Source organism: Monodelphis domestica, chromosome 4 (genome assembly GCF_027887165.1).
Source record: "Monodelphis domestica isolate mMonDom1 chromosome 4, mMonDom1.pri, whole genome shotgun sequence".
Taxonomy (NCBI): Eukaryota; Metazoa; Chordata; class Mammalia; order Didelphimorphia; family Didelphidae; genus Monodelphis; species Monodelphis domestica.
The window spans coordinates 423,754,020-423,779,806 of NC_077230.1; the positions used below are offsets into that span (position 1 = coordinate 423,754,020).

General features: G+C 46.4%; 1 protein-coding gene across 2 annotated transcripts; it reads right to left on the reverse strand.

Moving 5' to 3' along the window:
• Positions 1 to 673: 673 nt before the first annotated feature.
• On the reverse strand, positions 674 to 25,069 carry LOC103106593 (carcinoembryonic antigen-related cell adhesion molecule 6-like). 2 transcript variants are annotated; one of them, XM_007491516.2, is made up of 7 exons: positions 24,665 to 25,069; positions 17,879 to 18,238; positions 9,321 to 9,605; positions 8,967 to 9,239; positions 3,696 to 3,816; positions 1,353 to 1,532; positions 674 to 1,069 (listed from the first exon to the last, which is right to left on the reverse strand). In XM_007491516.2, exons 1-6 carry the CDS (start codon positions 24,993 to 24,995, stop codon positions 1,526 to 1,528), a joined length of 1,377 nt encoding a protein of 458 aa, XP_007491578.1. In that variant the 5' UTR covers positions 24,996 to 25,069; the 3' UTR covers positions 674 to 1,069; positions 1,353 to 1,525. The 2 variants fall into 2 exon arrangements, with proteins under 2 accessions (XP_007491578.1, XP_056652392.1); XM_056796414.1 differs by lacking the exon at positions 9,321 to 9,605.
• Positions 25,070 to 25,787: the final 718 nt, after the last annotated feature.

Below are 25,787 nucleotides of genomic sequence, written 5' to 3' on the forward strand. Positions count from 1 at the left end.
TACACACATATTTATATGCAAACATATTTACATATACATGTAAATATATGCACATACGTTCACATACCTATAATGGTGGTACACACCTATAATCCCTTCTACTTGGACAGATTGAAGCTTGTGGACCTCCTGAGCTCAGGAATTCGGGGTAGCAGTAGAGTTAACATTTACTAATTTCCATACCCAACTGATGAAACACTAGAAGGGCAGGGAGGGGACACGGTGGTGGTGAGGGACAAATACTTTGCCTAACGAGGGACAAATTGACCAAGTTCACAAATGAATGGAGCCATATTTTCCATGATGGTCAACAATAAATTTGTCTCATCAAGTGACCTCTGTCCATCCAGGCTAGGCAGTATGGGAGACCAAGTCTCCTCCCTCCCATTTAGAATAAAGTTTTGCTTCAGGGATCTCCCCTGGAGTTTTACTTTGTGGTGAGGGAAGTCATGAGCCAGAGAGTGTAAGAAAAGCCAATTCCCTTCCTTGGGGTCAGGTTCCCAAGAGAACGGAACACTGCCCTCCTGGTCCTAGAACAGAGCTCTCCATTGGGAAGCATCGGGAGAAGTTATCACCCTTTGGGTTGAGGGTAACATATAGAAAGAATGTAGAAAGAGTCTGACCAGTCAGGTTTGGAGTAAGCTTTTGGAGGGAAGTAATGAAGTTAGAGGGGTAAGAAGGAGACCGATTTGTCATGTCTGCTCAATAACCAGGTGGGCGAACAAAGGTGCATGTAAAGCAGGTGTTGTGTAGCTTGGGGCACACAGGGTACCCCTCCACCCTCATTATACCAATGCTAGCTACCCTGGACAGGCTGCCAAGACTGGGAGAAGAGAAGGCTGCTTAGTTTGGTCTGAAGAAAATCCCCTGTAGCATCTCTCTTTTGAATCAAAATCTCTAGTCCTGTTCTCTCTGCTCAGCATTTCTTGTCCCTTGAATCCACTTGGATGTCTTCACCTGGACAAGTTCTTTTTTTGAACAATTTTTGTTATTTTTATTGATGTCTTTTGCTTTCATACTCTTTGTTTTTGAATATCTTCTTTCCTACAGCCCAGCCAATGAACTATTCCTAATGACAATGATTTCAAAAGAAAGAGAAAAAGACATTCAGTAAACCAGCCAACACATTGACTTTGCCACCATGGAATATACTCACTTCTGAAAAGAAGAGCATTTTCTTTTCTTGGGGGACTTGCCTGGCTCAAGTCTCTCTCCACTTTAATTTATATTCCATCCTGCTGCCAACCCATCTACTCAACTAAGGAAGTTGTTGAGTTCATAAATTCCACTGGCACCCTAACATCTGTGCTCCCCCCCTCTAGCCTTTGTACAACTTATGTCCCACCATGTACCTTTTGATAACACTGGCTTCCTGGTTGCTCTACAAAAAGATGCTCCCTTTCTCAGGTGCCAGCATTCCCTTTGGCTATATTCAAATATTCACTCTGTGTTACACATCAAGACCATGGTGCCATTCTCGGTGATGTTGCTGGTGCTATTAATAGTTATGTTGGGTTTCATCACGTTATTCTCTGTAGAAAGACAAGGAGGAGAGAGAGGTGTCTGAGTGACTGGCCTGTATCTTCTTCACCAGTCCACCTCTTTAGGAAAAACAAAACACCAGACAGTCAACCAGAATCATTTCTGTTACAGACACATGGGTGGGTGCTGACATTCTGGGGAGAAGGATGCCTCATGGTTCATTAATTGTGTCAACAGGAAAGGTGAGCAGAAAGCACTGAGGAGGGAGTGCTGTGTGTTCTGGACTTTTCCCCCTCCAGAGAGGTCCCAGGAGGTACACAATCTAGTGACTGAGTTGGGGAGATGGTAGGGAATAAGCATTCATTAAGTATCTACTATATACCCACCATATGGTAGGTGTTGAAACAATGCTGTTATTTTTATTATCATCCTCAATATTATTATTACTAATATTGCCAGGCATGATGATATTACTGTGGGAGAGGGGGCTATTATTCGTTCCACTTAACAGTTCAGGAAACGGAGTCAGAGTTTAATTGACTTAGCCAGAATCAAACAGCTAGAAAGTATCTGAGACCAAATTAGAACTAGAGTCCAGACCTTGTGTCTTCTCTATCCACTTTGGCTCTTTGCTGCCTCTCATCAACCACCTCATTGGAACCCAGCAGTCTTTATTCTGATATCTATGAATTTATTTTGTAATAAAAGGGTTGGTAACTTTAGTAGAATTGGTTTTCTTTGAAGTCCTATGCATTTTGTTTTCTGTATGTAATTACACCATCCTTCTTCTGAGAAGAGGTTTCTGGGCAATGACAGCCTGAGTATCTGAGGGCTCTCTGGCACCAAAGGGAAGCTCTTCTGCTCCCATCATTCTTTGTTCCCCATCTATCCCCTTAACACCACTTCAAAATGTAAATAGCTTCTCCCTAACCATTGTTCCAGGAACTAATTAGCACACATATTATTCTTTTCTAAGGCCTTGTTTCTACTTCCACATGGTGACACTCAGCTCTCTGGGCCTCAGTTTCCCCATTGGTAAAGTGAGGGTGAGGAGTAGCAGGATTCTAGGTCCCTTTCATCTCCAAGTATGCGACACCATGGAGGATGCCCCTATTCTATTTACAAAATTAGGCCCAAAGTGGCTGATGTGGGTGATTACAAAGTCAACAACTTTTCTAGTTCCTGGACCAAACTCTTTCTCTCTTTGCCTGATGGTCTTTGTTGGCCTTTCTCAGACCAGGTGTTGAAAGTTTAGGGCTGGCAGAGACCAGAGGAGCCTAGACCTCCATCTGGAGGGGACTTCAGCATCACCTAACATATCCCCTTATTTCTCTATGAGAAAAATGGGAGAGTTCCAGGTGCTGAGTGATTCATACAAACCTGTATGCCCTAAATCCCAAAATGGAGGCCAGACTCCACTTAGCATATTCAAAGGTCTCTCTGGACAGGATGTTGTCTACCACTGATTGGCAGAGCCAGAGAATGAGTTACTTTGATTTGGGTTCCCCCTTCCCAAAATAGTTTCAAGGAGGTACCCTGCAGGCCCCCAAGGAGCTTCACAGGCACACAGAGTCTTCCTGTTTGGATGATGGTGGTAGCATCCCCTCCACAAACATCTCCTGGAGGAGATTCATAACCTAGGACATTAGCAGTACCCTACTGGGGGTGGTAGAACCTTGTGCTTCCTTGGGGTCCCTGAACATTTTAACCCAATCCACTGTCCCTGATAAAAGGAGAGGATATTTGTAGAGAGTTTAGCATGGTATCTGGCACAAAGTAGCCACTTGATACCTTCCTTCTCCCCTTTAGCCCAGCTTTTTATTTTTTCTTTTGCTAGCTGAGGACAAGGTAGTCTATAATAGATGTACTCTGTTGCTGGAGAAATTTTGCAGCATCCTGTAAGGGCTAAGTGGCCTTGGCTGTGATGGGACCCAGGTGGGCCAACAGCCTATCACTGTCTCAGCAACAAAGTACCAGAGCTGGCAGAGGGTATCTGGTCCAAGATATCACAAATGTGAAGCATAGGGGAGGATGAAAGGCCAGAGAAGGAGGCAACCCAAGGGGATTAGTGCTACAAAGGAGGAGTTTGGCAAAGAGAGTCAGACCAAGTCCCAGATGTGGGTACAGGGTGCAGAGAACCATTTTGGTTTCTCTTCCCCATTCAGGGAGACAGACTATGAGGGAAATAAATCAGATTGGAAACTTTGTTCTACCCTGAAGATTCTCCGATGACCATGTAATAGATGAGAGCCACGATGAGAGCCACTCCAGCTAGGACTCCAATCACAATGCCAGCAACGACATCTCCACCGCGTATGGAGCCTCCTGAAGGCTCTGTTGTGGATAGAGAAGAGAAAAAGCAATTTTGAGTGTTCTTTAGGGGTTCCAGACACAAGAACTGCCTAGCACTTGTGTTCTTTGCCTGGCATCCCATTAAAACTAAAAAAAAAAAAAGCTCATAGATTAATGAAGCTAACTTGGCCATTATTCCTCAGAGCCTTGGTATACCCTTAGAGACACTTGAATACTGGGCAAGCACATAAAGCTCAATCTCTGAACTTCTGATTTCATTCCCACACTCTACCCTCTGCTCTTCTCTATTTCTGTGGATGGCAGCATCAAACTCCCAGGCACCCAGATTCAAATTGGGAACTATCTTTGACTTTCTTTTTCCTTCAAACCTCACATCTAATCAATTGCCATAATATTTTTGCTAAGGTTAAGATTATTTTTGTGAATTCTACCTGGACAATATCTCTCACAGCCACCCCTTCCTCTCAGTTTCTTCTTGATAACCTCTCATTTCTTCTAGGTTATGGCAATAATTTTCTGAACAGTGTTCCTGTCTCTGGTCTCTCACTTCACTAATTCATTCTTCATATTGCTGTCCCAAACCAACCTTCCTTAAATGCCATTTTGGAGATGAAATTTTTCTTTGAAAAAGCTTTAAATGAGTTTGTCACATCAATTCCTAAAAGGCAGTGCACTGTAGCAGAAAGAACTCTGGATTTGAAATCTATAAAGATGGATTAGAATCCTGTTCTTGTCACTTGGTAGCTGTGGGATCTTGGCAAGTTGCTTTTCTTCTTTGGATATCAATTTTTCAAGCTAGAAAATGAAGCTGTATGAGCTATATGAACCACCTGTATGTAACATTCATCTCAGCTTCAAATCCTAGGAGCTTACTATCCTTTTCTTCCCCACTATTCTGGCCAATTTTGTCTTGTTGCTTTCAGTCTTGCCTCTAATCATCTAATTCTTATCCTTCCTCTTTGTGTTTCTAGTGCTCCATGCATTACTATTTTAAAAATCCCTACCTTCCATCTTAGAATCAATAATGTGTATTGTTTATAAGTTCATTTATTGTGTATCGATGATGATAAACATCTGCTATAGGATGTGTTAATAGTTGCTAATGGAAACTGTTCCACTTAGTCGAGACAAGAGGAGAAATAATAAAATGGTCTTTGAACCAGTCCTTTAGAATTTTCTATTTAATAATCACCAGGGATCTAATTTATCTAACTTTTTAAAGATTCTACTGAAGTTCTTAACTTATTTTTCCTTTTTTTGTACAATATTTTGCCCAGGTGTGAATGGGGTACATTAAGGTCCCTTGCTATTGTACTTTTACTGTCACAGAATTTAGTTTTTCCTTTATAATTGAACTGTTTTACCATATGGTGCTTATTCATTGTTATATGGATACAATAATTTATTGTTTGTGGTACTGAAAGAAGCAAATGTTGACTTAGGATTTTTTATTTAGTCATAGGGCTTTATCCTGCATCTTATATTTTATTTCACTCTGTAAGTGGTTCTGTTCACTGATCATATTCTGTATTCTGTGTAACCAAACCCAAGCTTCTTTGTCTCTGAGAGAAGCTAATAAGTTTAAAAAATCAGCCTTCTTCTCTGAGGCTGGATGTATAAGTTATGGTTCTTCCATAATCACCATTAATGAAAGAGTAACTTTGAGCTTGTCTTTAGAAGTACAATTCTAATTGCTATGTCAACAACATTTGCATATCATTCCTGAAAAGTAAGCTTGTGTGCAGATGGAAAATTTGCAACACCTGAGCTACATTCCCAACATCTTTTTTTTTTTAATGTTATGTCTTCATTTTAGTAAGGATGCATAGGAAATAGATGTGGCTTAGACCCATGCTATAGGGCTCTTTTTTTTCAGAACTTGTGTTTTTGGTAAAGTGCTGCAGGTGTGAGTCTCTGTCTCTTTTTGCCATGTTCACTTGACTGAAACAACTTTTTTCTTTTTCCTCTCTTTTGATTTAGTATTAAAAATCCCATTTATTTTTAAATACTAGGAATATTCATTCATTTTTACTCCTACATTTGTTTTGTCATGTAACTTTAAACTCTGTGAAACAATGAAATGATATATCAGGGTGCCATCCTTAAGAATCCGACTAAGTTGACCATAGCCTCATCCCTTTAAATTTCAGGTGGTCTTAGTTTATGCCCAGATGCCTTTGAGTCTGATGCTCCTGTCTGGTATCAGTGACTTTGAGAGGCAGCTGGACCATGAAAAGTCACAAAAACATTCTTTAGAGACTGATAGAAGTGGTTTTGGTCCCATGTGTGCTATCTGCCTTATCATTAATGTAAGCATCATGAGTTGTCAGTTGTATAATGTTTCCAGTTCCATAACCAATGATATGGGTTTTGTTCTTTGTTCTATGCTTATGAAATGTAATTGAATCCTCAATTCAATGTCTCTTGGACAAGCGACTTGCTTTATCGGTTTGTAGATCCCAACTAATAAATAATATCTTTGTTTGGAGAAGCCTGCCTCAATTTGCCTTCCTTGTTAAATTTCACATAGTACCTTTTAGCATAGTGTCATTTCTCTGCTTATTTAAAAAAAATCAAGTACATTTTTGCTGTTAGATTGTCTCAGATCAAGAGTGCTGCTACCCTCTTGCTTTTTTTAGTACAACGAATGCATAATAGATTTTGCTCTAGCCCTTTATTTTTCTATTATCTCCCCCATACCTTAGCCCATACCTTAGGTTTAAAATTAATGCTAAGCATGTTTTCAAGGCAGAAGAGTAATAAAGGGTACAAAATTGGGATGAAACGGCTTGCCTATGGTCACACAATTAGGAACTGTTTGAGGCCACACTTGAACCCAAGTCCTCCTAACTGGAATCAACTAGTACTCTCAGCACTGTACTATCTAGCTGCCCCTTGGCTGTTGCTTTTTCAGTCTACTTTATTGTGTTCCCTTTTATGGCTGAGATAATCTAATTTACAGTTATAGCTGAGTTAATCTACTTTACATTCTAATTATGAAAATGTGTATTTCCTTCCATCTTACTCTTAGATTGTTTTCCTCTCTTTCCTCACTGTCTCCTCTATACTATAACTGTCTTCTATTTCATTAATGAACAATTTCCCCATGTTTTGATGGGTATACTATTCTTGGTTGTAAGCTTATATTTTTGCCTTTTGAAATAACATATTCCAATATCCCCAGTCATTTATGGTGACAGCTGCTAAATTTTTTGGGATCATTACTCTTACTCTTAACAGGACTCCCTGCCTTGGTTACTTAGCTGAATCCTGTAGACACAGAAATGGGGTAAAACAGCAGCTTCTTGTTCACTGTCCAGACCTAGAATTGCTTTTACTCCTCTGCCCTAGTTCCCTGCTTAGCAAGCACTGATTCCTTAGCTCAGGTTGTATACCTTCCAGTGGGCTCCTCTTCCTGCTCCCCAAACCATATCAGACTCATCTCAGAGGCATCCAATATTGCTTCCTCCCCAAGTCCTCATTCAGTCTCATTTTCTTGTTATTTTTCTGGTTAGCTCATGGGGCCAGACTTTGGTCTTTACAAATGTTCTGATCTGGGCTTGAAAAATGGCTCACTGGGTTTTCCTGTTGAAAAGAATCCTCTTTTCTACTTGATCTTTTACTCTTTCTAGACCCTTGTTGGTGTGGTTGTGCTAGAGTTCTGGACTGGAAATCTGATTTCTACTCTTCCTTCTGCTACTTTGCCTTGTCTCTCAATGACAATATTCTACTGAGGTACTTGAATACAGACTCTGGCCAATGGAGAGCTCCCTTATCTAAATTCTATATTCTCAGTACCTTAGCTGGAAGCTGAGGCTAGTTTTGCCTGGAATTCAGGAGTGGAAAAAGTAACTTCAGAGTCCCCAGATTTTTACCTATCCAGGTAGTTTGGACCCAGCCACAATTGAATCAAAGATGTGATAATGATCACATTCAACCAAAGTCTGCCCTTGAGTGTCAGGTTTAGTTTCACTGGTCTACCCAGCATTGATGAATGACATATGCCAACCAGATATGTGTGACCATTTTTAATCTCTGCTAATAAGGCTTTGGGGCCTTCCTATGATCTACCAGTTATTCTTTGGTGTTCTTAGCCTGGCATTGAAGTTCCTTCACTGAATGGGGACCTCCCTCAGGAATACTTCTCCTGGTCAAGCATTGTCTCCTCAGGTTGCATTGGTCTATTCTCTGCACGTGGACAAACTGCATTTTCCCTCATCTGAATCTTGGTTTGGGTAACTTGTTCCTAGAAGTAGAATATTCTCTCTCCATTCCTTTGACCTATTGCATTCTTCCCCATTTTTAAAAACTTGTCCTTTTGAAGAGTTTATTAAGTGATAGCTGTTCCTTGAAATCTGACATTGTTTCTTCTGCCCACCCTCCAAGTAGAATGGATTTTTCCAAGGTCTCCAACAATACTTTATTTGCATCCATGGTCTAAATATGCTGGATCATGAAATATATGAATATGCAATATCATATATTGTGCATCAACTACCTTTCTTGGAGGCCCATCCTTCTACTACCCTATAAGGTCCTTGAAAGTAGGAATGGAGTCTTAGCCAAAACTTGTATTTCTCTCAGTGTCTAGCACAGTACTCTGCACAATCCTGGCAAAATGAGGGTGATCTTGAATGTATAATTGCCCATTTTATGATTATTATAGGAGAAAAAGAGTTTGGTCTGTGTTATTACAATCTGAACCCTAGAATTCCAATTCCCAGCATTCCACTTTCCTTATTACCTTACATGCTAACATAGGGAGGATATAAATTTTGTGTAGCCCTGCATCTCCCGCTCTCTTCCTGTGATCTCAGACTGCTGAAGAAGGGTTTTTGAGCAGGCAGGAGAATTTATTCATGTGGTCTTATGTTTGTTAGATAATTAGGTTTTTATATTTCTATTTACATTTCATCCCTTCCACTTCAAATGATTATTAATTTAAATCTTACAGGTCTCCATTTCTACCAAGGACAAGATAGCAGGAAATGAATTGGCATTCACTATGTCTGACCACATTCTCTAGTATCTGGTTCTTTTATTTAACATGACTTTTCCCAAATCACTGTGAAAAGCTGCCCATCTGAGTGAGCCTGAATGGCTCCTCCTGGGGTCTCACCCTAAGCCAATCCAAGAACCTTTATCTCTGAGGGAAGGGAGAGGTGACTTACCATATACTCTGACTCTGATGTTTTTAGATATTGCTGTGTTGATTACGCTGTTCATTGCCATGCATGTATATGTCCCTGAATGTCCCCAAGATAGTTTGGAGATAGCATAAATGTTTCCTGAATTTCCAGCTCTAGAAGAACCATTCACTTGCCATGTATACTGGGCTGGTGGTTCAGAACTAGCCTGACACTCTAAAATCAGCTTCTTGTTGAGTAAGACCTCAATCTGCCCATGAACATGCTTTGGAAGAATCGTGATTTTCTCTGGTCCATCTATGAAAAGATGAAAAAGATGAGATGTCAGTCATTGTTAGAGAAAGGAATGGGAGAGGGAGGAGATTCAGAGGCACTCACAGCAGACAGTCAGTTTGAATAAATCACTCATACTGGCAGAGAATGGATTCCAAACTTCACATTTATAAGCTCCATTGTCTTCCCTCATCACAGGTATGATGATGAGGGTCTGGTTATTCAGAGGCAAAGACATCCTTTTATTGAGTATCAACTTCTTATTTTGGAAGTACCACCGAATTTGTGACAAATCTTTATGCTTTGAGTTACACGACATGACCGCGGAGTCATTCTCTACAATGTGGCCAGTGCTTTGGATAGTTATGGTGGGTTTTATCAGGGTATTCTCTGTAGAAAGACAAAGAGGAGAGAGAGGTGGCTGAGTGACTGGCCTGTATCTTCTTCACCAGGCCACCTCTTCAGGAAAAACAAAACACCAGAAGCCCAACAGGAAACATTTCTGTTACAGACATACAGGGGTGGGTCCTGGCATTGTGGGGAGGAGGATGCCTCATGGTTCAACAGTTGTGCCAATAGGGCAGATAAGCAGAAAGTACTGGGGAGGGAATCCCACCTCCAGAGAGGTCCCAGGAGGTACACAATCTAATGACTGTGTTGGGAAGGGTGTAGGGAATAAGCATTCATTAAGTATCTACTGTATACCTGGCATGATAGGTGTTACCCCAATGTTATTATTTTTATTATTATCATCCTTATTATTATGATTACTAACACTGCCAGGCCCTATGTTATTACCATGGGAGTAGGGGCTATTATTTTCTCTACTTAATAGTTCAGGAAATAGAATCAGACAGCAAACAGGGATTAATTGACTTGGCCATGATCAAACAGCTAGTAAGTGTCTCAGACCAAATTAGCACATAGATCTTCCTGAGTCCAGACCCAGTGTCCTCCCTCTCCACTTTTGCTCCTTGCTGCCTCTCATCTAATTCAAATCCAGTGGTCTTTAATCTGATATCTACAAATTTATTTTGTAAAAAAAACAGCTGGTAACTTTATTTCAATAGAATTGGTTTTCTTTGAAGTCCTATGGATTTTACTTTGTGCATATAATTAAAACAAAGTTCTTCTGAGAAGAGGTTCCTGGGCAATGATAGCCTGAGTCCCTGAAGGTGGTCTAGCACAAAAGGGAAGGCCTTTGGCTCCCATCATTCCTTGTTCACTACCTATCCCCTCTTAGCAAGCACTACAAAATGTAAATAGCTTCTCCCTAACCTTTGTTACAGGAAGTAATTAACACACATATTATTTTCTAAGGCCTTATTTCTGCTTCCATATGCTGACAATCAGCTCCTCTGGGCCTCAGTTTCCCCATATGTAAAATGAGGGGGCTGGAATAACTACATTCTGGGTCTCTTTCATCTCTAAACATGGAACACCCTGCAGGATCCTCCCATTTGACTTACAGAATGAGGCCCAAAGAGGTTGATGTGGGTAGTCAGACAGTGAATGACTTTTCTTGTTCTAGGACCAGAAGTCTTTCCCGCTTTCCCTGATGGTCTTTGTGGTCCTTTCTCAGATCTGGTGCTGAAGGCTTAGGGCTTGCAGAGACCAGAGGAGCCTAGATCTCCATGTGGAGGGGACTTCAGCATCATCCAACATACCCCTCTTATTTCCTGATGAGAAATGTGGGAGACTCCCAGGTGCTGAGTAATTCATACAAAGTCCACTGTATACCCTAAATCCCAGAACTGACTCCAGGATTTCTTCAGTACCTCCTGAATTCTCTCTCAACAGGATGTTGTTTCCCTCTGATTGGCAGAGGGACAGAACAGAGTTAATTTCATTTGGGTTCCCCCTTCCCAAAATGGCTTCAAGGAGGTACCCTGTAGCCCCCCCCCAAGGAGCTTCACTGGCACATTCAGTGTTCCCTTTAGGATGGTGATAGCAGCATCCCTTCCACAAACCTTTCCTGGGGGAGCTTCATAGTGCAGCTGTCTCATGGGGCAACCTAGTACATTAGCAGTACCCTACTTGGGGTGGGAGGACCTTGTGCTTTCTTGGGGTCCTGAAACATTTTAACCCTATCCACTGTCCCTGATAAAAGGAGAGGATATTTGTAAAGAGCTTAGCATGGTGTCTGGCACAAAGTAGCCACTTGATCCCTTCCTCCTCCCCTCTAGCCAAGCTTTTCATGCTTTCTTTGGCCAGCTGAGGACATGATAGTCTATAATAGATTCACTATGTTGCAGGAGAGTTTTTGCAGCATCCTCTAAGGGCTAAGTGGTATTGGTTGAGATAGTACCCAGGTGGGCCAACAGGATAGCACTGTCTCAGCAACAAAGTACCAGAGCTGGCAGAGGGCATCTGGACCCAGATACCACAGCATGCCTGATCCGTGGTCATTCAGCCTCTGCTTATCCATGACTGTCAGTTGTGTGGCCTCTTTCCCCCTCTGGACAGCTCAGCTTCTGAGGGCTCCCCTAGGCTGTGCTGACACTGGCTTCCCTCCAACCTCCCCCTTCAGTCCTAACTCTCACCACTGGGGCCATATAGAGCAGGGTTGACCTGCTTCCACCCAGGGACCCTGCAGGTTTTTCCGATTGACTTCTTTCCCGTTCAATCTAAATCCTCCCTCGATCAATTCTTTTAGCCAGAATTTTGAGTTGCCACAGGATACTTGAATGTGTCAAGAGCTGTGATTTATGGGTTTTCCTCTACCCACTATTTCTCTGCCCTTCTGCCTTGTCCAAATGGACATCATGAATGTGTGAGCCTGAAAAAATCTTATCTTCTTGTGACCAAGCCTGGGGTGATGAGCCTTTTCTCACTTGGCAAAGGGCAGCCCTTTGTTGATGGATACACCAGCCTCCTGGGGTCTCCCTTGCCATAGCTTGTATGTGAGAGCTCTGGGTTTTCTTCCTGGCTAATTGAGTCAGTGAAGGTCAGACTCATGGATGGGGGCTTCTCCACCTCTATCTTAATCTGCGGTGCCCAGAAGTGCATATTGTGGATTTTAGATTTATTCCACCCTGCTTAGTCTAGCAATCAGGAATGTCTACACAGCTACTTAAGGATGAAGTATTTAGGAAGATGATCTATGACAGACATGTGCTAGCAAATGACAAATAAGAAACAACTGACAGACCCCCTGGGCTGTTCTAAGTCAAGCTTAAGCTAACATTGGTACATGTGAGACATAGGAAGTCATATAAAGAAGTCTATATATTCATGTGACTTCCTCTTGCGTGGTACTCATTTTTTGGTGGCAGAGTCATTGAGCTTGGGGTCTCTCTCTTGGAGATGTTGGGTTCAACTAGCAGTGTGGCTCATGGCAGCACTTTTGCATCTTGGTGTCTTGGCATGGGTCAGTTTAGGCATCTTCCCTGAGCGCTCTCAGAGTTTAGGCTGATTCCTTTTTTTTCTTTACCTTTCCTAAAACACTATCCTCCTAGGAGGCCCCTCATTTTGGAGGAGGCCTCGTGCCTGGCAGCTGAGCTAGATTAAATCTTGGAGGAGGCCTTGTGGCTGAAGTCTCTGAACTCCCCTTGGCTCAGGCTAGGCCAGAGAAATCTTATACCCTTTTCCCTCTCTCCTCTTCTTAATTCCTTCCCTCCATATTAATTAAGCCACTATAGAATTCCCAAACTGACTTGCATATTTTTATTGGGATTTGAATTAATTCCTGGTGGCAATAAGTATAATATATTTGTCAAAAAACCCTATATTTACCCCTTACAATATAGCATCCATTCCAGGGGTGGCCTGATTTTCCTGGAGCACAGAAGGAACCCTACTTTCCAGGATCCAGACAGTAAGTAATCTTTTAGTTTAGTTACTCCCTAAAGTTTCTTCCCCAGTAACTGCTATCTGGCCACTTCTAACTTTTATATTCCAAGGAAACTACAGCAGTTCTGGGTTGGGATGAGAGGTTCAACCAGCCCAAGCAAACTAACCTTTGTTTGGAAACCTCTTGGCTAAGGTAACCTATTCCACTTTTGGACCACTGAAATCGATGGAAAGTTTGCCATGACAATCATATGAGCTCTACCCCTCTGCACATTTGATTTACTACTCGAAGTTCTGTCCTCTGAAATCAAGGAGTAACAGCCAAATCCCTCTGCAGCTGGCAGCTGAACTTGCAGGCAGAACCATGGACACTTGGAATTGAAGAGACATTGGTGACTATCAAGTCCATCCCTTGTCTTCATCTTCCCCTGTGATATTATTTATAGTGAGTGTCTTGAAAATAGAAAATGACTGTGTTGGTTCTTTTTCTTACCTTACAGCCAAATAACTTGTTTGGAAGTAGCCTCTCTAAGACCTTGGCAAGGCTGGAGGCCAGAGAAGAACCTTTGATTTTAATGGCATGGATCCCCCTTACTCTGGTGCAGATCACAAGTTCTCCAGGCCTTAGAAAAAGTTCATTTTCAGTTCCTGTGGCTGACAAAGGCATTCATATGGTAGAGTCCAAGCCCCTGGTGCTCAGTCTTTCTGGGATGAGGCAAGCTGGTCAAGGGATGACAGACCCTTTCATCCAACACCTGTACTTGGATTTGGGGCCATTCTAGCTTATCTTAACCACCAAGAGTTTGTGTCTCCTTGGCCTGGGCTTGAAGAAGTCAGGGTTACTTACATCTTTACCTTGTTGAGGATATTGGGGGAGGCTGAAGAGGATGGACTAGGGACAGGCCACAGGGTGATTTTGCTCAGAAAGGGAAACATTACTTTAACTCTGAAGATGAAAGAAAAGGAAAGGCAGAGAGTGGGAATAGATCAGTTAGTAGCAGGGTATAAAAGAAAGAACCTCAGACTTAGTGTCAGGAGAGACCTGGTTAAAGTCTAGAAATTTTGAACACATAATAATATCCTCTCATGGACCAAGCCTTCTCTGAATCATGAATTTAAATCTGTAAAATGAAACACAAAGGATTCCAGAGGAAACCAGAAGTTGGTGAAAATGAAGGTATTTTTTCCCATTCCCATTTCTAGATCCCCCAAATCTAAGAAGTCCTTATCTAGCCTAAAAGAAAACCAAGGCCTGGTCTTGTGACCTGTCTGTGATCAGACAACAAAGTAGAGCTGCCTTTGAACTCAGGGCCCCTGACTCCAAGATGGCTCTCTTTCCCCTCTCAGAAAGTTGCTGCAAGTTCAGACCTTAAGTGAGTAGCCCAATGCTATAGATCTGGTTTCAGAGATGGGATGTGATCTCCAGACTTCCTATGTCTGAATTCCTTGGTCTTTCACTCTATAAGTGGCCTTTTAAAGCCACAATTGCTTATGATCAAACGAGAAAAATGTGTATTTTTTAAAAGAAGAAATCCCAGAAATATCCAGGCAGAAAGTGCAGTGTGGCCCTCTGTAACTCAGACATTTCCTGGAAGGTCTCTGAGGCTCCTTCCCACTCTTGATGCTTTCACTGGCCAAAACGAGAGCCAAAAGGCAGCACCAAGTTAGAGAAGAGGTGGAAGAAAAGATGGCGGCAAGATTTCCCTGGGAGCTCACTCATCACAGATCCTGTCCCTGACCTCTTGACTGAGACCCCTGAATGCTGCCAACAATATACCCAAACTACAGGAAGGGATCACAATGGAGGACCAACAAGAAGGAGGAGACCAGAGTAAGGAACCAACTACTCATGGATCAGGAGCTGTTTGAATCCATGAACAGCAAGAGAAGTGAGGGAATCCTATCAGTCCCCAGATATAGTGCTTGTTGGGGAAGTCTGAGAAGCAGCCCAGAAGCCAACAGCTGATGAGTCATTTGGTTCTCCCAGCATCACTGTAAAATGTTGGGGGTAACCAAGCTTCTCCTGAGTCTTTTTTCTAATTCTACCCTGGATTGTTCGGGCCACCACAACCTCATCACCACTGTGGACACCACCAACATTTAGATGTCCAATATTCTAGCACTTTGGACTTCCATTGCAAAATGATTCAGTTGAAGTCATGCCTGCCAGAGGGAGTCTAGATAGTCTCTTCCTTCTTTTATGACCTGCCATCATCCCCCTCCAAGCATTTGTACTGGAGGGTCCAGGCAGAAACCCTTTTCCTGCCAGGCTTAGCTCACTTTGCACCTACTCCAAGAAGCCATTCCACATGCACTCTGACCTTGCTGACTTGACCCTCCCCCTTCTCAAGTTATCTTAGAACACTTTGGCCCAGGTCCATCACTATATCCACTGGACTACCCAGCTGCCCAATTAATTTGCTCAATTGGAATGGAGCATCCAAGGAGTAATAATGATTTTATTATCTTTCCCACTGGAAGGGTCTTTCTTCAGGACAGCCAAAGAGGCAAGTAGTGCAGCGATTAGTGTTCCCATTTTACAGATGAGGCACTGGAGGGTGAGAGAGCTGGAGTGATTTTCCTGTGGTCACACAGTAAATCCTGGAGCTGGAATGAGTTCAAACTCCCTGATCCCAAGGCTTCAGTTCTTCTCTTTACTTCACTCTACCCTCTAGATGCAACTGTAAGTCCAGAGAGATCCCAGTTCATCATCTCTCTAGGGAAAGGGACAATCCTTGGCTGCCTCCAGGCCTGAGAAGATTCTGCAGGGAAAATGAGGTAGTCTTGCCTTCCCACAACCGTCTTGTCTCAGCTCCTATCACTGGGCCTTCTTGGGACTGTTTCTTCCTAGTCTCATCAAATAATACAATGGACTGAATTTACTTCCCAGGTTCTGACTGCTACAGAATCCTATGCTGAGGAGAGCTGTCCCTCCCCACCAGCCTGGGATTCCCTCTGTCCTTAGCTCCTCTTTATATGACTCCTGTCTTCTTTCAAGATGCCCCTCAAAGAGCACCTCCTCCAGGAAGCCTTTCCTGATGCCATTGCCACCTAGGACCCTTCCTGCTTAATTACCTTGTATTGAAGTAGAAGGTCTGCCTTGGAGTCAAGATGATTGGACTTGAGTTCTGCCTCAGATCACTAGCAGTTGCTTAGTTAGTCCTGGGTGAGCTGCTTCCCCTTCAGTAGCCCAGAGATCTCTGTGAGATCAGGAGTTCAGGACCCCTGCCCTGCCTGGGGGAGGATGTTGACTCCCTGGGAATTCCCTCTCCCTTGGGTGTCATCAGTCTAGGGCTAATCCCTATTCTCTTCTGATGTATACCACTTACATTCATTCCATGTTTCCCCACCAGAGCAAAAGTCCCTGAGGATAAAGATTCTCTCATTTCCTTTATCTCTAGTATCCTCCCCAGGGCCTGGCAGATATTGGGCACCTAATAAGTGTTGAGGGGATGCACAGATGCTGGTTCCTAGGTCCTTCCTCCCCCAGGCTCCTCTGCTCAGGAGGTGAAGGACAGAAGAGGGCTGGAGATGAGCAGCAGGGCCCTCCTCAAACACTGGCTCCTGCCACAGATGATTCCCAGGACAATTCCCATGGACAAACCATGGAAGAAGGCCTGGATGTACCAGACAGCCAGTCAAGCACCCCACTAAGCCCCCCAGATCACGCCCCCTCAGGGTTGGACATCTCACCATGGGGACTCTGGGATTCTTTGCTTCTTTGTCCAACCCAGAGCCGACTTGAGATCCCCACTAGATCATTGTGGGTCAATGGCTGGCTAGTCTCAGCATAAAGATTCCCAATGCTGGGGGGGTCACTATCTCCTGAGGTAATCCTCAGGGGTGGGAAGAATCTAGGTGATGTATGGATGGAATGTTGGACTTGGAGGTCAGGAAGGCCTGAATTTGAATTCTGCCTCAACTATTTCCTAGCTCTGTGCCTCTGGCCAAGTCCCTTAATCCCTTTGGGACTCCATTTCCTCCATGATAAAAATGGCACCTACAGCACAGAGTCTTTGGGAGAATCAAATGAAATCTGCTTCACAGGGCCCTTTGCCTGCCTTCAGGCACTCCAGAAATGTTAGCTAGTGTGGCCAGCTTTCCGAATTAGAAAAGCCGCCCCCCTCTGGAGCCCTAAGTGACCTCTTTGCTCCCCTCATTGCATGGCATTTGTCTCTTCCTCCAGCTGAGACCTCAGTGGGAGCAGCTGTGACCCTCTGCCCAGTCTGTCCCTTCAGAGAAGCCTGGGCCCCCCAGCTTGGCCTTTCCTCTAGAACCTGCAGGGAATACAGGTGTTCTCCCTCGGGGGTTCCTCTCACAGCACTGGGAGCCTGAGGGTGGGGACTGGCCTCTAGAAGGTCCCAGAAACCAAAGCAGCCCCTCCTCTGGCCCCTGTGGAGTAGGTGGTCTGGCCCTGCCCTCTGAGCCCTGCAGGGCAGGCCAGGAGTGTCTGGCCTCTCCCTGCCCCACCAAGCTGCCCCAGCCTCCTGGGCTTTTAGAGGTCTGAGTGCAGAGAACTTCAAGAAGAGGTTGTTGGCCCAGGACCAACAGGAGGGGACCAGGGGCCATCCTAGGCCCTCGGGGCCTCACCCAAGCTTCCTCGCATGGACTGGGGGAGGCAGGAGCAAGAAAGCAGTTAGCTCTGCAGCCAGGGCCCTCTGAGCTCTCTGGGGCTCTCTGGGGCTGCCAGGCAGGAAGCCAGGAGTTCGGGAGTCTCCCCTCCTCAGGCTCCTTCCTGTGGGAGGGGGTCAGGCTGGGGCTTCTTCCTGCTCCCTGGAAAAGGAGGGTGGGGAGGAGTCGGACCCCAGACAGGGAGAGGCTGTTAGAACAACTGCATGGCCCGTGGGTAGGGCCCTTACTTACTTACTTACCATACACCTTCAGTGGGGCTCCTCCTTTAAGTATCTGTGAAGAGGAATCGTTGATTTGTACTTCATAGTAACCATCATCAATGACAATGAGGTTGGGGATGATCAAGGAGCCATTAGCGAGTACCTTCTGCCGGATATTGCTTGGTGACTGATATAAATGATTACTATAGAATGTCACGATCTTTACACGGCCGGGATCCTGAGCTGATTTCTTTCGGTACCAAACATACTCACGAGCACTCCCCGTGTACCCCTGGATATTCAGGATGACGTTGTCGCCTTCTTTCACAGTGGCTGGGGTTTGTACAACAGTGAAACCTTGAGCAGACGTTGGCTGGATCCAGCAGCTGAGGATGGTGGCTGAGGGGAGGAAGGGGGCAGAGAGAGGTCAGCACATCCCCTGCCCTCCTGGCAGACCCCATCACAGAGCTGTCCCCAGGCTCAGGGGTGCTGCCAAGCCGACCCCAGAGTCTGTCTGGGCATTCCTGTGCCCACACGTCCATCTGTCTGGCCCGGCCTCCACAGGGGATCTCAGAGGTCGGCCTGGGACCCCTCTGAGGCTCCCTCCGAGGACCTGATTCAGAAAAGACCTGCCAGGGTGGTGGGCGAGACACCAAAGGGAGAAACGAATCACTAAAGGGGTGAGGCTGAGGTGGGGAATCGAGTCTCAGAGCTGGACAGGAGCTTCCAGATCAATGAATCCAATATGGCCAATTCACAGACTAAGCATTGAGGTCCAAACAAATAACAGCTGGGGCGGGTATTAAGCAGCAAATAGCAAGGGCAGCCTCAGACCCGGATCTTCTGGCTCCAGCCCAGGGAGGGCATTTCCCCCTAAACCCCCCGGTTTGTTGTGACCCCCAGCCTGGCTAGGAGGAAGGTGATGCTCTAGGCAAACATTAGCTAAGAGAGGTAAGGGAGCTGTCCAGGGTCACCCAGCTAGGAGACAGGAGAGATGTCTTCTCTAGCTACAACACAGCCTTGGCCTCTTCAGTTTACCTGGCTCTGGGGCTTCTTACTTTCTCCCCTGCCCCTGCCCCTGACTCCCTGACCACATCTGCAGAGAGTCTCCTGGGACTGGCCTCCCTGCTGGGCCTTGGGTGGCTCCCCTTGTCTCTAGGTGGGCCAGAATCCCCCAGGCTCCCCCTCCTCCTCTGGGCCCCAGCAGAGCAGGCATCTCACCTGTGATGATCAGGAGCCCCTTCCAGGTGCTGCCCCTACTCTGTCAGGCTTCTGAGGGCCTCTCCATTGGTCTGCACTGCCCACCGGGTGTCACTGCCTCTGTCCTTCCCAGGAATCTCTGTTCTCCTACCCAGCAAGGTGTCTCATCCTTGGGTGTCTCCCTGGAGCTGTCTCTGCTGCTCTCCAGGCTAACGACTGTGTGGCTGCTCCAGAGCCTGTCTCTGTCTCTGTGGAGGCTGCTTCCCCTGCTCCAGAGGACTGGGATCTTTCTCTTCAGGGCTGGAGCTCTTCTATCTGCCAGGATCACAGGGGCCCCACAGGGCAGGGACTTGGCCTCTCACTTTCCCCTCCTCCCCTCTCTCCTCCTCTTTCTTCCCCTCCCAGAGGCTCTGACTTCCTGCCTCTCCTGGGGAGCCCCTGCCACTGTCCCTGGAGTGCTTTTGTGCCCAGGGGGAGCCTGGTCACTCAGGATGACCCACAGTCCTCTTTGCTGGTCCCCTGCCTTCTTTCCCTCCCAGAGGACTGATTCTTTGCATCCCACAAAGAGCCCAGAGAGCAGGGGCAGAGGCAGTGTGCTTGGACCCTGTCTGGGGCTTCCAGGATGCTGACTGTTGAGCCTCCCTGCCCTCCCCTCTCAGGCCAGGCCACGGTGCCCTGACCTTTGCTCAGCTATTTACTGTGGCTTCTGGCGGTCCCCTGGCACTGGAGAGTGGGAGCAGGGAAGGAGGGAGACTAAAGCAGACAGAGGGCTCGGTGAAGTGACTTGCTCAAGGTCCCACAGCTAGGAAGTGTCTGACGTCACCTTTGAAGTCTGGAAGTGAGTCTTCCTGACTCTCCAGGCCTGGTACTCTCTCCAGGGAGCCACAGAGCTGCCCCACTTCAACTCTCTGCCTCGGTTTCTCTGACTATAAGATGGGCCAGACAATAACAGTATCTGCCTCCCATGTGGATGTGAGGAGCAAAGGAGACAGTAGTTGTCAGGCATTTAGTACAGTCAAGGGGGGTCCCCAGTCAGTCCCCTTTGGGAGGAGGGAGTGCTCAGGGCCAGGAGGTGGAGGCCACCCAGAGATCCAGGGATGGGTTTAGGCTGAGATTGGGCCAGTTGGGAAGGTCTGTGGCGCTTTTGATTAGCTTAGTGAGCCCCCAAACCTCCTTGTAAGGGCCCACTAAGGGCTGGGCCACAAGGACAGGGAGCTTCCCTGCTCTCCAGGAGCTCCCGTCCAATGAAGGAGCCAGCAGGCAGCCAGCTCTGTACAAGGAGCTGAGCGGAGGACAAGCTGCAGAAAATGGCAGAGGGGAGGCAGCAGTAGGAGGGAGAGCAGGAGAGGCTCAGGCTGGAAGGTGGGATCCGAGCTGGGCCTTGATGGAAGGCGGGAGGCTGAGAGGAAGAGGGAGGCACCAGCTCAATGGATTCCACAGGCATGGAGCCAGGCACTGAACAGAGGAGAAACGGAGGAAAAGTCTACTAAAAAGGATGAACTTCTGCCACCAGGCAGCCCTGAGCCTGCCAGGCCAGCCAGCATCTTCCAGGAAAAGGAGGAACCTGACCCTCAGGGTGGACAAGTGACCATTCGCTGGGCACCCAGAGAGCAAGTGTGAATGGAGCAGCCAAGGCGCAGGGCATAGAAGCAAAGGCTGGAGATCAGTGAGGTGTAGATGGTAGCACCAGGAATTCTGGGTCGGGGTGCTGACAGAGGGACGTCTCTGTCCCCCCAAAGGGAAGACGAAATCCCGAGATCCCTGCATTGGGCAACCTTAGACACGATCTGGTCCAAGCATCTCCTTCTGCAGTGGAATACAGAGGCTCAAAGAGAGAGGAGACCCGGCCAGGGTCACACAGGGGGACACGAAGCGAGGGGTTCCAAGGCAGATCTTCTGAGCCCAAACGCAGTGCCCTGCCCTCCTCTGCCTCAGGCACAGTCCAGGCTCAGCTATGGGATCCTTGATGTGTACTCAAGGGAGGGCACAGCTCCCTGCTCCGTCTGTAGAGAAGGCTTCTACGGGGGCTCCTGGGTGGCAGGATCTGGGGACCTGGGACCTTTGGGGCCGTGTGTGGCAGCACCACTGAGGGGAACTTTGTGGTGAGCCCCCTCTTTCCTCTCCCCCTGGTCTGTGGAGCTTAGCCTGGCTCCCTGTGTATTCCCTGATCTCTCTAGGAAGCCGAGGTCCATTTCCCAGGGCTGGCCCATTGCTCCAGAGGCTCTTGGACCCCCCTTTGGGTCAGCTGATTAAGGGGCTTCTTAGAGACGTGTGGTGTGGGTGCATCTTCCCAAGGAGCATCTTCCTGCCTCTGGCCAGGTGGAATCAGGTTGATGACTTCCCAGTAGAGCCATTTGTGTCCTGCTGGCGCCTCCTGGAGGACAGAGGGAGAGACCACTTCTTGGGGTCAGGGATCACTTAGGAGATGGGGAGAAGCTGGTTGCTCTCCTCACCCACCACCAGGTTTGATTTTGTTTGGGGTTGTGCTCCAGATGAAAGAACCCTGTTCAGTCCTGACCACCAGGCTGTCCTAGAGCAGAACTGAGCCCCAGGGGCATCTAACTCATCCAGGATGGGTCATTGCCCTATGGGAACAACAGGCACCCTGGGGGTCAAGGGTTCTCCCCCCTGGTAGGGTTTTGCTGCTCACCTTTAGGTGGGGCTCTGCCCTTTTCCCGGTCTTGGCTGTCCTTGCCGATAGACAGGCTGGGAGAGACTCTGAGAACCCACCTTTCCCAAGGACAACCTTGAACCCCAATCAGGATCAAATTCAAGCCTGCTAAGTGAGGCCGTTGGAGAGATTCCAATTTCTGATTGATTTATTGCGCTGCTTAATCGTGTTGCCATTAGCTGCCTTGGAAGGGAGCCCTGGGAGTCTACAGGCAGGAAGCAGCCCCCTTGATGGCCCTTGCTGGGCCTCTCCTGCCTGGGTCTCTGCATTCTGTGAAGCTGAGCCCTGACTCCTTCCTAGCCTGGAGGGCACCAGCCAAACTCTCTGGCTGGTGGAGGCTGAAAGGGCCTGGAAGCCAAGCTGCCTTTGGGGGAGTGTCTGCCCATATCCGAGAGAACCTCTGTTGGGGAGGAGCTACTTTCCTAGGAAAGGGTTCAGGTCAGGGGGCAGAAGGGCCAATAAGCAACACCAAATATATAACCTGGGGACCTGAGGACAGTCCATTGGCCATTTTCTACAGGGTTTTGTACAAAGAAGTGGACTGATTGTATGAGGAGCTCCAGCCCCACCGCCATCTTGCTTCATTCATTCAGAGATTCATAACTTGCGCAGGGGGAGAGATTTCCCAGCTCTCTCCATACCTTGCCATGATGTGTTTGAGCACTGCTGGGCCTCTTTATGATGCTGGGCATCTGTGCTTTAGTGGGGCTGCTTCTCACACATGCCCTTGGAGTCTGTCCTGGCTCCTCTTCCAAGCCTGTCTGCTGTTAATATGATCTTGGGCATGCTTTGCTACCATAACTATCTCCATGTCTTCAGGGGGACTTCAGGCTGCAGCTGGGGGTGCTCACCATCCCCCAGGAGGGAAGCCAAGGATTTCCTGCCCTCAGTGCTTTCTTCAGGGGAATCCCGTGCCCAGGCCTGGGCTTCACATCTTGAGGAGGGGACAGAATGGGAGGGGACAAGAAATCATGGGGCATTATGAAAGGAAGTCTTTAGATGATGGGAGGCCACTAAGACCTGGGGAGTAGCAGGCAAACATCCATGGGAAGCAGCCATCAGACCAACTGCGTTTGGCCCCAGAAGGTGAAATCCAGGAATATCAGAATGCAGGAAAAGGTGGCATGTGGCAGAGTGAGAAAAAGCAGATTTTGCTCAGAATGCAAGAGGAGAATTTGGAATTCTGTTGGAGTGTCCTGGTACAGTTAGCTTACAGCCAGGAGGAGGGGGGAGAGTTAAGGAGGAGTGAGATGGTCACAGCAGTTGGACTTGGCTCTCTCTCTAATCCAGATCTCAAACCTCTTACTTTGGTCTTGTGTCCCTGTGAGCTTCAGCCAGCAATTCCTTCATTTCAGGGACATCTTTGGGCTCCTGTGAAGACTACACTTACCATAGGACACCTTCAGTCTGCTATGTTACCTCTGCTATCATCAACCTGAACTTTGGGGACCTGATCAGTCTGGTCACTATTTTCCTCAGCCAACTACCAGATTTGTACTTCATCAAAGACTTTTCGTTGGTGGGCACAACCTAGGCAGTTAGATGGACTGGTGAAAAAGGGATAGAAAGGAAGGTAGCAGAGTTCCATCTCTGCTGGAGACTGAAGCAACCCTTGTGGGTCAGAGGGATCTGAGACAGATAGATTTTAGCAGCTCAAGGAACTTCCTAGCCCACCATCTTACCCAAACTCCCAATTATCACCTTTGATAAACCTACTGTTGTTTAAGAGAAGAAGTCAGATAGCATTTGCTAGAGCTCCAGGCCTGAGGGTAGTCATCTTGCCCTTAGACCAGGGAGAAGCAGCTAAGACAACTTACCTTTTGGAAGCGTAAAATTATCATCTTACAAAGGGAAAACTAGGGGGAAAGGTTAGAGGAAATTCCAGTGACTCAAAATCAGAGCTCAAACTTCTTAACCTCTACCTATCCAGGTTAAAATTGTTTCATGAAGCAGAGACATATCCAAGCAGAGCCAAGAGAAATATTTGAGTTGAAGGTACATTCATCCATGGACTGGTTCCTTCCATGCGGTAATTCTAGTTCTCTCTTGTCCTTTGTGCATATGTGCTGACCCCTGGTAGTAGTCTGTGTGCACATATGCCAGATGCTGTTTGGTGTCCTGAGTGTGGCTTCTTTCTGAGAGAAGAAGGTGGCATCATGGGACACATGGGCCTGGCTCCCTTGGCGGAGTCCAGTCCTCCCAAAATCAGGTTGGGAAAAGGAATCCTCCTCTAGCTGCATCGGCAAAGTTGACTGGCCAAAGGGCCTTCCCAAAGAAGCACAAGGGGACTTAGTCCTTGGCCTGTGACACTGGAGATCTGGGCTAGTGTCCTGGCTCTGGAACATTCTCCCTTTATGTCTTCAGACACGTTGTTTGGTCTCCCTGGGCCAAAGTTTCCTCATCAGTAAGATGAGAGCATTTTGCTAAAGTGACCTTTGGGATGATCTGCTAAAATCTACAGAGCCTCTCCATTGCCCTTAGAGTAATAACCACCAATATTTCCAGGGCTGTGAAGGTTTGCAAAAAATGTAATCTAATTGGATGGATCCTCACAGCTATCTTGTGAAGTGTGCTATCATTCCCATTTTACAGATGAGAAAATTGGGGCCAGCCTAGCTATTAAATGATTTAGGAGTGTTCTGAACTCCTTTTAACTCCAAGTCTGGATATTTCCTTATTGGTTCCTGCTATCTCATCCAAAAAAAGTCCACCCATTTAAGGCCTAGCTTTCAAGACTCCATTGTAATCTGGCACCAGCTGATCTTTCCTGCCTCATCTTCCCCTATACTCTTCCAAGTACTCTAAGTCCCAGTAAAGATGGGTTATCATGCATCTGCTCTGCTACATTCTTTACACCCTACTAGAGAGAGAGAGAGAGTGAGCCCACTTTGGTATGGGTTGGAGGGGCGGGAGAAAAAGAGAGGAATATAAGGAGGGGCTAGCCCCTCTAGTACCTGCTCGTTTTTTCCTTCTGTTTGGTGACTGGCCTTTCATGGCTTTTCTTTTTGCTAGCCCTGTTGCCTTCTTTCTGTTAGGACAACTGTTGGAGTGATGATGGTTGGAGTTATGGGAATAGTAGGAGTGAGTGTGGGCTTGGGCATGGGATGAGGAGTGATGATTACTGGAGTGTGCTGTCCCGTTAGGAGTCCTGGGTGGAAAAGGGCTTGGACTGGCGCTTGGACTGTGGCTCCAACTTTGCCTTTGTCTTTGTCTGCAGCTTGAACATGGACTCTGTTTTCTGTTTTTCTTTCTCTTCTGGGTCTGAGAAACAAGGAGCCCCTCCATCTTTGGTGCCCATGAATGTGTGTCAAGGTGTCAATGGCCACCTTTCTCCTCTGCTGTTTGTTCTGGTCTGGCTTTTCCAGAGTACTGCATACAGATCCTGAGTTTTACATTTAGGTTTCATTGTTAGCCAGGACAGAGGGCTGGATTGTGATGTCAGTGGTGTAAAGGTGAAAATTAATGGTTGGACAATAATTTTATGAAATTATGTGGTTGCCAATATTTATTACACCTCTAGTCACAAATTCATTTACAAAATAGAGTGGAAACAATAAAGAAATGTGAAGGGTATAGAAAAGATATCTTTCCTATTTTAATCCAGTCAGATTTTAATTAGCTCTCAGTGAGGAAGGCTGGTAGTGAGCCTCCTCCAAGATGGAAGGTAATCTCTCCAGAAACTAGGAAAGTAGTCAGGTTTTCCCTCACCCCACAAAGAAGTCCAGGAGTTAGAGTCCAAGTTGAAGCCAAGCTCCATCCATGATCTAAGCTTCAGTCTCCAGTTAAACTCCCTTGAAGACTCTCTCTAGCTAGGAGACTATCTCCGTAAGACTGACTCAAGTTTCAGGATTCATAGCTTTTTGTGGTGATTTCTTGTCCCTGCCCCTCTTCACAGGGACCAATTACAGTTTTCAAATTGTCTATCACTGCCCAGGGGTTAGTGTTTGTGGAAACCAGTTCTCACCTTTTGGAGTGGTGAGTATTCATCAAAAGGATTCACAGATTCCTGGCTGATTGAGTTTTTGAGGGTACAAATTCTGACAATAGGATTCACAAGTTTGGAAGTGAGTTAAAAGG

What these genes read in the sequence shown, in the direction of transcription:
- LOC103106593 (XM_007491516.2), bottom strand. Translation starts at nt 24,995, where the DNA reads ATGGAGGGGCTCCTTGTTTCTCAGACCCAGAAGAGAAAGAAAAACAGA. An exon ending in CAGAAGGAAAAAACGAGCAG is followed by an intron (nt 18,239 to 24,664) that starts GTACTAGAGGGG and finishes TCCTCCCCTCAG; the next exon opens with CCACCATCCTCAGCTGCTGG. An exon ending in CATCAGAGTCAGAGTATATG is followed by an intron (nt 3,817 to 8,966) that starts GTAAGTCACCTC and finishes TATCCACAACAG; the next exon opens with AGCCTTCAGGAGGCTCCATA.